The sequence below is a fragment of the Schistocerca gregaria genome, chromosome 7 (genome assembly GCF_023897955.1).
Source record: "Schistocerca gregaria isolate iqSchGreg1 chromosome 7, iqSchGreg1.2, whole genome shotgun sequence".
Lineage (NCBI taxonomy): Eukaryota > Metazoa > Arthropoda > Insecta > Orthoptera > Acrididae > Schistocerca > Schistocerca gregaria.
This window is the reverse complement of record NC_064926.1, coordinates 314,610,628-314,627,982: the sequence shown is the minus strand read 5'-3', so window position 1 is coordinate 314,627,982 and position 17,355 is coordinate 314,610,628. Positions and strand designations below refer to the sequence as shown.

Below are 17,355 nucleotides of genomic sequence, written 5' to 3'. Positions count from 1 at the left end.
CTATTACACATTACGACCCTCTTCAACTGTCGGCGGTCTCTGTCAGACAACAGACCAGGTCGGCCTGTACGCTTTTGTGCTGTACGTGTCCCTTCACGTTTCCGCTTCAATGTAACATCGGAAACAGTGGACTTAGGGATGTTTAGGGATGTGGAAATCCAGTGTACAGACGCTTGACACAATTGACACACAATCGCCTGCCACGTTCGAAGTCCATGAGTTCTGCGGAGCGCCCCACTCTGCTCTCTCAGGATTTCTAATGACTACTGAGGTCGCTGATATGGAGTACCTGGCAGTAGATGGCAGCACAGTGCACAATATGAAAGCCGTATGTTTTTTGGATGTCCAGATACTTTTAATCACGTAGTGTAGATCAGGAACACACAGTGCAGATCAGGAACAACAGAGGACTTATAAGAATTCGTTGAGGTACGCCAAATATTACTCCTGTTTATCTGGATGGCTTTCCGCGAATTACGATGAACTGTGACCTTTATAACAGGAAACCACGAATCCAGTCGCACAACTCAGACGATACTCCACAGACCAGCAATATGATTAGTAGTCGCCTATGAGGAACTGTGTCTAAAGCCGTTCGGATATCTGGAAATATGGAATCAATTTGATATCTACTGTCGATATTACTCATTACTTCGCGAGAATAAATAACTAGATGCTTTTCACACGGTCGAAACTTTCTGGATCCGTGTTGGATATTTGTCAATCAATAGTTTTCTTCGAGCTAATTCGACTGATCGAACACAGTGTGTGTTCCAAAGTCCTACTGCAAATCTACGTCAGTGGTATGGATCTGTGATTCAGGGGATTACTCCTATTTCCTTTCTTGGGTACTGGTTTGGCTTTTGAAACTTTCCAGTCTTTAGGTACGGATCTTTAGACGATCGAGCGGTTGCATATGATTGTTAAGTATGGCGCTATTGTATCATCATGCTCTGAAAGGAAACTGACTGTTATACGGTCTGGACTGGATGCCTTGTCTTTAATAGGGGGTTTAAGCTGCTTTTTTACACCGAGGACATCTACTTCTAAGTTATTTATGTTGGCAGTTGTTTTTGATTCTTATCCTGGAATATTTACTATTTTTTCTTTGGTGAAGTAATTTCGGAAATTGGTGTTAGTAATTCTGCTTTAGTGGCACTGTCATGAAGCGTCTTGCCCTTGGTGCACTTTACATATAACCATAATCTCTTCGAGTTTTCGGCAAGATTTCGAGACAGAGTTTCGTTACGGGAACTATTAAAGGCATCTCGCGCTGATGTTCGCGCTAATTTTTGAGCTTCTGTAAAACTTCACCAGTCTTGGGGATTTTGCGTTCGTTTAAATTTGGCATGCCTTTTTTCGTTGCTTCTACGACAGTATTCTGACCTTTTTCGTGTACCACAGAGGATCGGTACCATATTTTATTAATTTATTTAGTATATATCTCTCAATTGCTATCGATACTATGTCTTTGAATCCAAACCACATCCGACCTACACTTACATAGGCAGATTGGAATAATCTGTGCTTCCAATAAATAGAGTTCAGTTCTTTTTGTCAGCTAGTAGTTGAGCCTTGGTGGGCTAGGTATTTAGATTTACAATTTGGTCAGCAGTCAGGAGAAATGTATTTGGTGCTGTTAATCTGGGAGCAACGCAAGAGAGTTTTCACGTAGTTTTCATTGGTGTATTAAAGGCATATTTACTACACGCGAGCATTCTTTTGCATTTAAATTTGTCGGTTATCTACCGATGTGAGGCCGCGATCCTGTAATGACTGTAGTTTCCTTATTTGATCGACCCTCTATTTCGTAAGTAAAACAACCGCTATTCTTATTAAAATATCGGTTATATCACTTAATAGTGTACCTGAACGTAAATGTCACAGTCCCATTTAGTAGCAATACTCTTTAGCTAACATTACCTGATGAAGATCCGACGCCTCACCTTCCGCTACTTGGAGCGACGACTCCAGGTCAGTACAATTTAGAGAACCTTACAGTCTCTTCCGATGCGCTAAGGTCTAACTGCGACCACTGCATGGACTGCAGTTTCAGTGCAAATGCGGACGGTCCCGCAGACACAGTGGTAACATTTATGGGTGGGAAACCGCCATAATGCATATAGGAGAACATTGTAAAGCTTGAAAAAGTCCAAAAGAATAAGAGTCCTTCATCGACAGTGGGTATACATTGCTGCAACAGCTGCCGCTGACGAATTTAGTCTGAAGCTGATATTGGTGGTTTACGTTTAGGAAGCTAGAAGTTGAGCAGTTATCAGTTTTTTTACGTATCCCTAGCAATACCAATGCATTTTTAATTCTCTTTATTACTAAATGAGGGAGGAGCGGAGGACGGGGAGCGCAAAATTTCTTAATTCTTGTTGACTTACATTATAAACGTACTTTTTAAAGAGGTGCTGCAGTGTATGTAGGGTGCAGAGTCTGAAAATATATATTAGCACACTCTTAGCAATACCATCGCTCTTTCAGTAGCGTGTACTGCCAATCACATGGAGTCAGTCGAGTCTTGTTCAGTCTTAAGAGTCAGTTGGGTCTTGTTCAGTCTTAAGAGTCAGTCGAGTCTTGTTCAGTCTTAAGAGTCAGTCGAGCTAGAAAGTGTCTTGTGAAACGATCATTCTGTGGATAATATTAGTGTGATGATTTCTTTTATATGTGTTGTGTTGTCTTCTTCGATGAGTAAAAAAAAATATAGGTAAAATAAATTTTTGTGATGTCCATCAATAAGTTCATTCCAGTAAAAATAGAACCACTTCTCTTCACCTTTATTCACCCTTTTTTCTTTCTTTCCTTTCAACGAACACAAAAAACAAAAAATTACCACCCTCCCTTTTTTTTTATAATTCCGGACATCACACTGGCGACCGTTTGCAGGACGCCAATCTTCGGATTTTACTGGAATGAACTTAACTAGGGCAAATTAAAGTAAAATCATACGTGTAGTAATATTTATTGTCTTGTACATTGGCTAAAAAACTGTAATTTTCTCTTTCATGCCCAATATGAAAACGAGAGCTAACGTTGTTTCAAGATTAACAAGATTTCTGCAAGCTTCAACGCAGCGCGGTGAGTAGTGCAAAAGCATTTGTTCTGCTATGCCATTGTCCAGCGTGCGCCTCCCGCCTATGCTAACTTTTATTCCCATTTCCCATGCCTTTCCCTAAACAAGAATCATACCCTTTGTCAATGGAATTTCTATTATTGTAACATTGAAATTCAACAGTAAGATATGCAGAAGTCATTGTTATGAGTCAATCCTGTTTGTTACGTCATGTCACTACTTTCAGATTAGCTACGCGAATACGGTTACAACCACAATAATAATTCAGACATTTTTGGAAATTCTATCAAGTAATAGTTATTACCGTCTAACTATTTAAATTTTATTTATCTTTTGTACTTTGCAAGCCATCGCCATTCTGGGTGTACTATTTGTATATTTCACGTTTGTTAATTATTGGCAAAAATGGAACAACAGCAACAGCAAACTGATAACGGTGATGCTACTGTATCATCAGCATCCCCTTTCCTAGGCTTTTCCAGCCCAGAATCTATGGAATTTACTGCAGGTGTATCACATCAAATAATACTAAGTAACGAAAGTAATTCATCAGGTGACACACCCAATAATCCTGACCCTATGGAAAACGATAGTAGACGTGTCCAACTAGGGATTTCCCACTCCGATCCTAATTTGCACAACTCTAGTGAAAGGAACAATGATCCAAACATTGATCCGAATCAGTACGGAATTTTAATACAACTTCTTACGCGAAGTATGGATAGCATCCTTAATGAAAGGTTTGATAAACTAGACACTAGATTTGATAAACAGGAGCAGAGTACAAAAGAATTAAACAGCAAAATCGATCAATTGTCTTCTGAGGTAACATCTACTCTGGAAAAACAGGCTAACCAAATCTCAGAACTTAATTCAAAAACGACACAATTGACCGAAAGTTTCAACGAATTGTCATGTCGTGTAAACACTCACGAAAATTCCTTTGTTAAATATCAAAAAGTGACAAATTCCGAAATGCAGTCATGTAAAACCAAGTTGGATCAGGTCACGAACGCTCAGGCTCAGGTCAATGATCTAGTTCAGAATTTCGTGCAAAATCAAACCACCTCACAAAATAAAATTTCGATGGATATCGAAGGTATTACTCAACAAGTTAGCGTAGTATGCTTACAACAATTAGAAATGAAAGAAAAAATTTCCCATTTGGAGGAAAAAACAGAATCGCTTTCTTTAGAGTGTAACGCAAACATTGCAGAAAAATTAGTGCACGAATGTGGTATTTGCAACAAGCTCATTGAGCAAAGGGTAGAAACCGCTACAAAAGAGATTTTACACCAGGCCATGTCGCAGGTGCAAACCGAGACCAACACTTTAAAAAACCAAATTTCTCAGTTATTAACTCCCGATTCTAACGTAGTTACTGTTCCGCCTACAACCCCACTCACAACGAGTTCACCGCCTAATTTCACTGTGCAGTTTGTTCCACAGTCTAACAGCGAATCACTTCCGAGCGAAAAAACATCAAACAGAGCCGCTCTGAGTGATCGCACAAAACAGTAATTCTCAACCACCCTTGTGCCATGAAGTTTCACCAGGGAACAATAGTTCAGGCCCTATAGTGCCTGCCGGTATTGTTGGCGGTAACATGATTAAACATGCCTATTTTCCAACGTTCAGTTCCGATGATACCCAAGCGGTGCATCCGATTGTTTTTATTAGGTCTTTTGACGGAATGTTTCCGCACAACTGGTCAGATGCGGAAAAGATTTTTTTTCTAAGTAATCTGTTGAGGGGGCGAGCATCCAGATGGGGAGCTGAAATAAAAAGGCAAAATTTAACTTTCAAGCAATTTGAAGAGGCTTTTCTGCAGGAATTCTGGTCAGAACATGAGCAAAAACAACTTCGACGTGAAGTTCAAAATCCCGAACCATACAACCCTCGTAAAGAAACTTTGCGTCAATATTTTGAAAGATACCTGGACAAAACACTTTATTGGTCAAAACCGGCCGATCTTGCCGATGTGATTAACACCTTAAAAAGTCATTTACCCCTGCATTACCGGACACAATTAATTGGTGTTCCGGAAACTAACATCAAGAAATTTCTAGATTATTTGAATGAAGTAGACCTTGTGTTTAGAGGAGATTCAGGGAACACTCCACATATTTATAATGCTAATTCCAACTCTCGCCAAAACAATTGTCATAATTTCAATCAAAATAACAACAGCGGTAACATGTGGAATGCAAACCCGCTTCCTCAAAATCAGGGGCAAAAATCACAACAGCCCAACTTCACACAATATTCGCAGCAATCTTGCGATCCCCGATTCCAAAATTCCAACAATTACAACAGTTTTGGTAATGGTCAGTTTTACCGAAAAACTAATAGTAATGGCAACAGACGCAATGGTAGTTTCAACAACAATCAGTACTCCAGAGGCAAAAACAACCGTAACCGAAACAACAACAATCAAAACAGACGTCAGGATGGAAGATACAACCCTGGTTATTTTGAGAGAAATTCGCCATATCAGCAGAATAATTCAAATTGTCAAAATTCTAGAGTCAGTTACCCACCCCCGCAGTGGGGAAACCCGAACTATACACCACACAACTACAATTATATGTTTCCGAATGCACGACACTTTGTACCAACAAACAATGCTAATAATCAGGACTGCGGTAATCAAACTCCACCGAATACCAAACATGTCCATGAACAAAGGATAAATATTATTGAGGTAAGTGATGACCAAAATGCGTCGCCTAATAACGCGGCGGAAAACGTGAGCAGACCGGCGTAAGCGCCCAACCCCCGGTCGAGAACGTGAGCACGGGCGCAAATAATCTTGCAAATTGTTTTTTGAGATTCCAAGACGGACACACTATGGAACATGACCTTCTTGCCGAGAATAATAAGTCTAGTAATAACGACAAAGTAAAGGTAACGGTTCAGGTAACTGCTGTTTTATCGTTAGAGAAATCCATTGTAGAAGTGTTATTCGACACTGGAGCGTCAGCAAGCCTGATTTCTAGTTCCCTGTACTTGGATCTAGATAAAGGTTCTAAACTTCCGACGTTTCCAGTGCAGAACTGCCGAATCATCGGTGCCACTGGAAACAAATCAAAAAATGTCAAATTACAAGCTCTTCTAACTTTTGTTGTTTCCAACGTGCATGTTCGTTATCATTTCCTTGTTGTGGATAATTTAACAGTTCCATGTCTTTTCGGCATCGATTTCTTAAATCAGTATCGAGCAGTGATTGACTTAGGGAATGGTATCTGTCAATTGACGGTTGAAAAGCAAAGAATTTTGATACCTTTATCTAAAACAATTAATAACAACAATTCTTATCGGGACGTACGTCACTTGAAAATACAATCTGTGCCCATCACTAATTTTTCTATGACAAACAATTGCAATTCTTCTTACAATGCTGATAGTAAAACTCTGTGGGAAAAGTGTGCCGAAGCCTACCATCTAACTGATTTGCAAAAACAGAATCTGTTTCACCTCCTTCAACAATTTTCAGTAGTCTTTCAAGATAAACCTGGTATCATATGTGGGTATGTGTACAAGATGGATGTCAAACCCCACCTAACATTTTGTCGTACACACTACAATATACCGTGGTCTAAAAAACCAGCGGTTATGCAGGAAATTAACAGAATGCTACGTTGGAAAATCATAGAAAATTCGCACTCGCCGTATTGCAACCCTTTGTTGTCAGTTTCGAAACCCGATGGAAGCGTGCGTCTTGTTCTCGATGCACGCGAAATCAACAAAATTATTATACCGGTAAATACTCGCCCTGTAAATCTGGACGAACAACTCCTGAAATTTCACAACGCCAAATTTCTGACTAATCTCGACCTACGATCGTCCTACTACCAGGTTCTTCTACATCCTGAATCACGTAAATATACCGCATTTTTGTGCGAAGGACGATCATACCAATTCCGTGTTTTGCCATTCGGGTTACGAATAAGTGCAGGAATCTTTATCGAGGCGCTTGACGACGTCCTCGGGCCAGATTTACTTTCACAAATCACTCCCTATGTGGATGATTTAGTTGTGGCGACTGCCACCTGGGAAGAACATGTCGATCTTCTAAGACAAATTTTGATTAAATTCGCCGATGCAGGCGTGACAATCAATTTGGAAAAATCAAGGTTCGCCCGACAACAGATTAAGTTCCTTGGCCACATCATCACGCCGGAAGGCATCAGGCCAGACTCTAAAAAGACTGAAGCAATTCGCAACTTTCCTGCACCCCGAACCAAAAAACAACTTAAAGCATTTTTGGGTCTTTCGTCATTTTTCAGAAAGTTCGTGACACAGCAAGCTCTTAACAGCCCACATCTTCTAAATCTTCTAAAGAAAAATTCCCTTTGGCGATGGACTACAGAATGTCAAGCCGATTTTGAAAAAAATTAAACAATCATTAATCCACGCACCACTCCTCTGTCATCCGGACATGTCAAAAGACTTCTGCCTATCGACCGATGCGTCATCTTATGGACTTGGGGCCTTTTTGTTTCAACTGTCTGTTGAACATGATCGAACAATAGTAAAACCTATCAGTTTTGCCAGTCGCACCTTAACTGAATGCGAGAGATCGTATTCAGTTACGGAACGCGAGACCCTTGCAATTATTTGGTCTATGCGAAAATTTCAATATTTTCTCTGGGGAAAACATACACGCATCTATACAGACCACCAAGCTTTATCATTTTTACTGTCTTGCAAATTACTTCATTCCCGGCTCACTCGTTGGTGTTTGTCGTTACAAGAATACGATTTCGAAATTATTTACATCTCCGGCGAAACCAATATTGTTGCGGACGCTCTTTCTCGTCTTCCGCACGATGCGAAAAATCTTTCAGATTTGCATGAGCAAACTTCCGACTTTCAGGTCATGTTAATGTATGACGAATCCTACAACCGCTACTATCACCGAATCTGCAGGGATTTTGCACAGTTACAAGATGCCGATCCTAGGTGGTCTACAGTAAAAACAAAATTATGTCAGAATTCAAATTCTAATCTTAAAAATTACTACAAGATCAACAATGGTGTACTGTTTCATCGTTCCCATCTCGTGTCAGAGCGTTGGTTGGTATGTTTACCGGAAGCTTATGTTGACGACTTCATTTTGTTCACCCACAAAACCTGGGGACATTATGGCATTAATAAATGTGCCGCCAAGATCCTACGCTTCTGCCATTTTCCTAACATGCGACGTAGAGTCCTGCAGGTCATTCGCAAATGTATCATTTGCCAGAAGGCAAAATATTTGAACAAACATGCATCAATTGAATTGCATCCCATGCTTCCAAAGCAACCGCTTGATTTGATTTCCGTAGACATTGGCGGACCCTATCCACAATCCCGCGGTGGTGCTAAATACATTTTGGCTATATTGGACGTTTTTACTAAGTATGTGAAATTGTACGCCTTGCGCACAGCCACTGTTGCGGCTATCATTCGACGCTTTTCGGCCGACTACCTAGCCCGCGTCGGAAAACCTGTCGCTGTCCTAACGGACAATGCATCGTACTTTACGAGTGCAAAGTGGAAATCATTTCTGCAAGATTCCGATATTAAACATGTTCTTACTTCCCGATTTCACCCACAGGGTAACCCCGTTGAGCGAATTTTTAAAGAGTTTAATCAATTTATGCGCATCCATTCTTCTACAAAACATTCCAAATGGATAGAATGCCTCGCTCCGTTCGAGTACATTGTGAACAATTTGCCACATAGTTCAACCGGATTCTCACCTGCCGAGTTATTATCAGACGAACCAGAAAAAAACCCATGGTCAAGTCCCCTGCCTAAGTTGTCTTCGAACGATATTTCTTTGCAGGAAAAGGTAAGGCAAGCTGCCATTACCCTGGCACACACTGCGGAGCTCCGGAAGAAAAAATTTGATAAACGGGTCAGACCGACACGTGTGTTCGAAATTGATGATTTGTTATTGCTCACAACCCATCCCAAATCTACGAGGCTAAAACGTTTGCTTAAGAAATGGCAATTAGTTTACTCAGGTCCATACCGGATCGTCGATATTCCTCACCCTGGATGTTATTTATTAGCATACCCTACAACACAGAAAGTTAAAGGACTTTACGCCCACCACCACTTAAAGCAGTATGTAAAGTAAGAGAAAGAGAAAGGATGTGCTAGTTACAGCTAAAATGTTAGTGTTAATTGTTAGTCAATGCAAAGAATCATAACGCATTAAACTATAGCAAATCTACGTTAAACATTACATGCAATCCAAGAACTATTTAATCTACGTTATATTTACTATGCTACGAATAATTTGACTACTAGCCAAGGACAACGAAGTTAGCGACCAAACTTACTCCTTAAACAGGCATTTTCTAGAACAGGAAACTATGTACAAGAAAAAAGATTTTATTATGTTAATAACTGTGATGAATTTGAGAGCCACCAGAATGCTATACTATACGCCAGCATGAGTGAATGATTGTGCTGAAATGAGTGTGAAAGAATGAATGTGAATTTTAGTTTATAAGGTAGTTTTTATGATGATGATGAGGATTTCGTTGTGTGTGAGCCAATGATGCCACCACGTAGTATTATTTGATGATTTGCGATTTATATTGAAGCTGTTCTATGAGAAGAAAGGTGAATATTAATTATATGAAGCTGTATGAATGAAAACGATACGTGTGTATGAATACTGATAGATGTTAATGAGAAATTGATTCGCCGTGTAGGCAATAAAAAAGGAGAAAGAAAAACTTATTTGGTATGTGCCCTATTTAAAAAACCATTATCTCACGCTTGGCATAAAGAGTTTGTGTGCTCTCCATCGTAACAAACGTAAATTTTGTACATAGGTCATTGTGGAGGAAAAATGTTTATCAGCCACAGCGAAATAAATAATCTGCTTACGTAGCGAATAAAAATTGCTGTCGTTATAGAATCTCATTCCTTACACAGGCTAATTGTGTAGTACCATGCATGCAGGCTGCCTTCGTAAGATTCGTATTCTACATTTACGAAGGTCGTGTTTAATGGTTACGAACTTATGAACTCACTAACATTAACACTATTTAAAAAAAATGTTTTTATCCTGTGAAGTAATTTAGGTGAAATCTAGCACTCATTACTTGATACTGTGAGGACATGGACATATGTTTTTGTGTTAGTGGGATAGTATATAAGTTATGCAATTTTATGTCGTTCTGTCTGGACCAGAGTTAAGAAAATGCGACTCTCATAAAACAATTGCTAGGATACGAAGTCTCCCGCTCTCTGCTCATGTTCTCGACCAGGAAACAAAAACTACACGACTACCGGTACGACGTATAATTCACGATTACAAGAAAACATACTTTAGTGTATGAGATTTTTCTTTCTCTTTCAGCAAAGTGGATAAGTTTTTGAAGATTTGTGTGTGAAGCAGTACGACGCAGCTGTCTTCGTGGACACAGCGATTTTCTTGTCTTTATGGAAACTAAAGCGCATTCATTTTCCTTTACCTACAGGAAATTCATATATTTATTTTACTACGTGATACTCACTAAAGTATACCTCTTATGGAAGGATCCTATAGTCATTTATTAGTACGTTTACTGACCGAATTTTTTTCAGGAATATAAACTACCGTGTCATTAAGCGCGTATTTACCTAAACATGACTGATTCAACGAGTGAATTAAACCATATACGGTACTCACATTGATTCTTGCAAAAATCTTTGACTGATTTACAGGAAGTGATTGACAATGATCATTGAATTTCTTTTTGCTTAAACAGCAATTCGGATCAACTTTAAAGGATGAAACTGAATACAACATGAATTGGCTTAAAGTCAGTGACACTTGCGCAATGGCAAAGTTTATGATGCATACGTTACGCAAACATATACACTATTCGTCGCACACATGTGTGAAAACACTACTGTATTGATGAAGATTTTGTAAATATGAATATAACCCAATCCTTCTATCTTGATCCTACTCCCACCTCCTTGCCCACTGCTGGACGATGGATAGTGGGGTAGTGAGGTTTTTGCACTATTCTTTTGTATATTTTATCCATTCATAATTTGCAGCACTTAGGGTCTCTCGTCGAGTTTTGCAGAATTCTTGATGGCAGATGCCATAGATTTCAATATTCTGTAAAGAAGGAGATAGTACTCCGTTAGTGCACATGCACAGCAAGAAATAGATGGCACAACCTGAATTTCATGTACATAAATAGTCATGTCATGTCTAATTGTAAAATTTTGTAAATGTAAACAACTAGCAATCTCAATATAAATCTGAATTTTGTAAAGTTTCACAGGACACGACTAGCAAAACATGTCTAATTGTAAGTTTTTGAAGATGTAAACAACTAGTATTCTCTATATAAATATGAATTTTGGTCGAGTTTCACAGGTCACGACTAGCAAAGTATTTCAATGGCTATGTAGCAACTTAGCTACGAAGAAGTTCATTTGTATTATGTATATTGAATTTCATGTCTATAGTAGGTAATCATTTTATGTATATGTACATGTCCATTTTTTCTATGTAATTTTGAACTTGCCTGTTCAAAACTTAAATGTCCTCTTGTGAAGGCTACACACAAAACAGTCTTACTATGTGCACCTAATTTAAAAGGAGAAAAGATGCAAAGTGTAATTTTGCTCAAAAGTGAAGTGTCTGTGAAAATGTGTTCTCAGAAGGAACAGGACGGCGAACCTCCCTTCTGAACAGTGTAAAAAAAAAATCAAATAGTGTTGATAAAGAGAAATCAACCAGTCAAGAGTAAAAATATGATAGAAAAGTGTTTTCCGTACAAAGTGATAAGTTTAATCTCAAATTCTACGATAAAGTGCAATGATGCGTATCACAGTGATCCCTACCTTGGAAAGTGCTTGGAAGTCTGCGTTGTACGGTCTTCGGATGCGGCTACCAGTACTGTCGCGTCCGTCGTAAGGGGTGGCGCCGCCAGACGTGTCACCGCCTATTATACCTCAACAGCGGACCCGAGCGCGAGGCTGTACGCAGTGCCGCGGTGCGTGGTGGATGGACCACTTTATCAAAATTACTGCACTCGTGCACGCACAGCCACTCTTAAACACCAACAATACTGACATGAACTTTGTTGTCATCGACAACTTAAAACCAAATTGTATGACCCTTTGTGTTCTTTTGTCGTAAGCAGATTCATTACCTATTGTCCTGATGTGCAAACTGTAAAGTAAACAAAGTTGTGGTGCTGTGACTTTTACTGTGCTTCACACGACGCACCACACTGAACTGGGGCAAAGCATAGTGCTCACCGGTCGACACAATAAGAACTGTGAATACAGGGTAGCAGCTATTGTTTTAATAACAGGACTGCCAACGGTGCAGGCATCTCTCTAAAAAAAAAAAATGAATCATCCATTGATCAATTTCAAAGTGGCTATTTTGTAATGTGCAACAATTTATGTATATTTACTTAAACTTTGTACTTTAGGCTATAATTCTTTATATATGTATGTACTTGTCATATGTTTGAAAATGTTGTATAATGCTGGTGCAAACACTGCACAACCTTGTTCGTCAACTCAAATCTGGTACTGCCGCGAAGTTTGAAAAACTTACGCACCAGTAGAGGGGGCCGTGTGGCGACACCGCTAGCCCACGCCTCTCGCGGTGTGCGTTTAACCCCATTTAAATGACGCGCCAAGCGCGCGCCCAGCGGCTGTACGATTAATTAAATAATCGGCGTGCTAACCACAGTTGAAATCTCTGGTCCAGAGGGACGTGAAGAGGCTGTGGTCCAGAGAGAGAGTAGAGTCAGTCGAGTCTTGTTCAGTCTTAAGAGTCAGTCGAGTCTTGTTCAGTCTTAAGAGTCAGTCGAGTCTTGTTCAGTCTTAAGAGTCAGTCGAGCTAGAAAGTGTCTTGTGAAACGATCATTCTGTGGATAATATTAGTGTGATGATTTCTTTTATATGTGTTGTGTTGTCTTCTTCGATGAGTAAAAAAAAATATAGGTAAAATAAATTTTTGTGATGTCCATCAATAAGTTCATTCCAGTAAAAATAGAACCACTTCCCTTCACCTTTATTCACCCTTTTTTCTTTCTTTCCTTTCAACAAAACAAAAACAAAAAATTATCACCCCCCCTTTTTTTTAAATTCCGGATATCACAAGTGGTAACATTTATGGGTGGGAAACCGCCATAATGCATATAGGAGAACAATGTAAAGCTTGAAAAAGTCCAAAAGAATAAGAGTCCTTCATCGACAGTGGGTATACATTGCTGCAACAGCTGCCGCTGACGAATTTAGTCTGAAGCTGATATTGGTGGTTTACGTTTAGGAAGCTAGAAGTTGAGCAGTTATCAGTTTTTTTTACGTATCCCTAGCAATACCAATGCATTTTTAATTCTCTTTATTACTAAATGAGGGAGGAGCGGAGGACGGGGAGCGCAAAATTTCTTAATTCTTGTTGACTTACATTATAAACGTACTTTTTAAAGAGGTGCTGCTGTGTATGTAGGGTGCAGAGTCTGAAAATATATATTAGCACACTCTTAGCAATACCATCGCTCTTTCAGTAGCGTGTACTGCCAATCACATGGAGAGGGGGGGGGGGGGTGGCGCGGTACTTTATGACCCCCTGAAAAATATTTCAAAAATTATAAATTTCGTTAACTGTTGATTTACGCTCATAATATACCTTTTTAAGAGATACTAATGTATACGCAGAGCCCTGAAACTGAAAATATTGAATATGTCGTTCATATTGAAAACTCACGTGTATTACTAAGACTTAAGTTTTTAGGTTAAGCTTAACTTAAAATTTGTGGGATCTGGTTAGCGACTTTATTAAAACCCATATTTTTTCCCAAAATTTCAGAATGCAGTGTGTTCGGAAATTCCAGTTACAAAACTTCTAAGATTAGGTAGAGGGAAGTCAATAGACAATATTTTGAATTGGAACACATCTCCGGAAACCTACCATTTCCGTGCTACAACCATTTGAAAACATGTTGGTAACGCGACCACTTTCACAAATAATGTATTAGGCGTGACCCAGTACATTACTTGCTTCACAATTACACTCACTAACAGCCAAAGAAATTGCTCGTGTACACGTTGACGGGTTCTCTTCAACGTGATGCAGTAAGGCCTCATCCAGTAATGGTGTGCGGCGTCTCCTTGAGGCATCGCAATCACGCCTGCTGACGGTGAAGGTACCCGTTCTCGAAGCCGTTGCGTAATTGTGCGAAAAGGGTGTGCGATGGAGTCGAATGTTGTGGAGGACGCCATTGATAAAGGAGACGAGCAGCTCTTCCGTTACCGAGACCTTCGCTACTCCGAAGGATCATATCCACGTATTCTGCAAACGTATATTCAGCCATACTGCTGTAACGCTCATAGACTTATGGATGCGGCTCGATCCAGGTCAGAGAGGAAGGACAGACGTCAGGTGATACCAGCCGATCCGACATAACCAACCCTCTCCTCCCCCATTTTCCACCGGACTACCCTATTGCGTACTAACCCAGCAAAATATTTTCAAACGGGTTTACCACCGAAACTACGCTTCCAGACGTGGGTTCCTATTTAAAATATTATTTATTCGCCTCCAAAAGTCTTAGAAGACTGTAACAGGAGTAGCAGGCTCATGGTTCTCAGCCTATCTTTTTTAATAGAAAACAGTGTGTGTCTGTATCAGGCTTACCACATAACAATAGTCATTCAACATATGAAACTATGAGACAAGGGGTGCCTAGGGCTCCATTTTAGGTCCCTTGTGGTTCCTGTTATATATTAATGACCTTCCATATGCAGTGTCACAAAATGTAAATTTTCTCTTATTTGCAGATAATACAAGTATTGGTATAAAAAACATAGCCGCGACATCACTGAGCAATCAGCTAATGAAATATTTGTAAGTATCAACGGGTGATTCACAGCAAATAGATTGTCACTGAAGCTTGACAACACCAAGTACACACAGTTTAGTACTAGGCAAAGAATACCTGGCCCTGTAAGTATAATGTATTCAAACAATGTAATTAAAGCTGTAGACAGTGTAAAATTTTTTGGGGTTGCAAACTGACCACATCCTAATTGGAGAACTCACACTCTAGACTTAATGTAACGCCTTAATTCAGTTACATTTGCCGTACTCATGGTAGCAGAAATAGGTGACTTAAAAATGAACTTATTTTATTTTGCCTACTTCCATTCACTAATGAGTTATGAAATCATCTTTTGTCGAAACTCCTCTCACAAAGAGAACATTTTCAAAATTCAGAAACGAGTCATCAGAATTATATCTGGTGTCAGTCCTAGATAATCATGCAGATACCTTTTTAAGAAAATTTGTATTCTAACTACTACTTCTCAGTACATATACTTATTGATGTCCTTTGTCATTTCCAACATGTCTCATTTTACACAAAATAGTTCAAAACATGATTATAATACCAGAACCAAAAGCAATATGTATAAGGACTATAAAGGTCTAACATTAGTACGAAAAGGAGTGAAATACATGGGTACTCATATATTCAATAACTTACCAGAGCATATCAAAGGTCTTGTAATTGATAAAGGTAGGTTTCAGAGTGAACTAAAGGACTTCCTGTTGACCAACTCCTTTTACTCCTTTGATGAATATCTTCACAAGGATTATAGCTCATAACTTTGTCTGCATTATAACTGTACAATATCCATGTATGCGAGTTAAAAAAAAAAAGAAATCAACTGACTCTTTCCACATCCCAGAGATTTCTCTCCAAGGAATCCATGCAAATGTAATGTAAAGTAATGTAATGGGAATTTCCGAACATCCGGCATAAAGTACCATACTTGATTAAATTTAGAATATTTTCAAAAGCTGGACATGAAGTACCTCTCTTGGTACTGCGAAGGTTAAAGGGATGAAAATCAGCGGGATCATGAAATAGATCACGAACAATGTTCCTCTAACTCGTCGAAAGCGTAAGACTCACCTTTCTCAATGAAGCCTGCGGCAGATGCACGGTGGCCAGACAGTACTTGGCGCCGATACCCAGGCACTCGTCAAAGTTCCCCAGCAGCGCCGTGTTGCCCTCCAGAAATCCGGGCACTGGCAGCTGACCCCACGAGTCCAGCACTGCAAAAGTTACGAAATTTAGAATAAATGCGGTTGCGTTCTTAGCTGACTTTCCCAGAATACAGCATTGTGAGGAAGAAGAGTCCCAACAGAGGGAAGAAATTCTAAAATATTACAAGCGTCTTTTAAGAAAGGACGCTTTTCAGTTGCACCCCTGAGGTTGAGCCCAACTCTGCAATCTAAATGGCTGTAGGAAACATCCCAGCCAGAAAAATGGTTCCCCTTAGCAGCCGGACCGCACGTGCTTCCAACAACAGGTGTAAATGCAGACCACATGAAGAAAAGGAGAAAGATGCTCTGCTAATAAAAATGACAGAAGGCTCTCTTTCCCAAAGAGAGGTGGAACAGCAGAAATATATAGAATTCCACACATTTACTCTACCGCATATCAACAGTTTCCAGACCTATGTTCACAAACATACAGCTAAGTCGAATACTGATAATGGTGAGTGCAGACTTCGATTTTATACCATATAAAGTAATGAGGTGCCAAAGTTGTGAAAGCTTGTAGCTGTTGCAGTTCATAAAACAATTATATGACATAGTTATTTCTAAAATTGTTGGAAAAATGCTTTCCTGATGGTCTATCTGGAGTTAAATTTTGAGATGCTTATGCTGAAGCGATATTCTGAGCACTGACGTAAAGAAATTTCATAAATGTTCTAGTATAACAATAATAATAATACGAGTATTATTATTATTTTAATCTTTGGCATATGTGGGTCTTTGAAACGGAGGATGATGGGATGTTACACTTGGAGAGGGTCAGTAACAAACTGTGAACTCGCCCAGAGCCGAAATGTAGATCCACCTCTGTCGTTTATGAAAAAAGTGGTGGCAATGACAATGACATTATGTTTATGAATGAGATTCGCATAGGTAAGTAACATACAATAAAGAACAGTTGGTATCAGTCGTTTTATTAATAAGTCGAATTAAGTTTGAATGTGTTTGACATAGAGTCATTAGCATTAGAAGATTAACTGAACAGGTAGGATTAATGGTTCTCATAAAAAATTTCCATAAGAAAATGAAGTGCAATGAACCACACCGAAGAAAAATATTGCACGCAACGAATTAAATCTGTCAAAATAGTTAATAAATTATGAACTGGACAATCCTTATAGAAAAATTGTAAACATTACATTATCTACATCTTACTGTTTTTGTCAGATATTGTATTTTA

The 17,355-nt window shown here is 39.3% G+C and overlaps 1 protein-coding gene across 1 annotated transcript in view; it reads right to left on the bottom strand.

Moving 5' to 3' along the window:
- The window catches only part of LOC126281802 (nose resistant to fluoxetine protein 6-like), a 252,843-nt gene that overhangs the window by 217,170 nt on the left and 18,318 nt on the right, over window positions 1-17,355 (bottom strand). Inside the window, exon 2 of the mRNA XM_049981017.1 lies at window positions 16,027-16,169. Coding sequence (XP_049836974.1) covers window positions 16,027-16,169 — 143 coding nt within the window. The remainder of the gene's footprint in view (window positions 1-16,026; window positions 16,170-17,355) is intronic.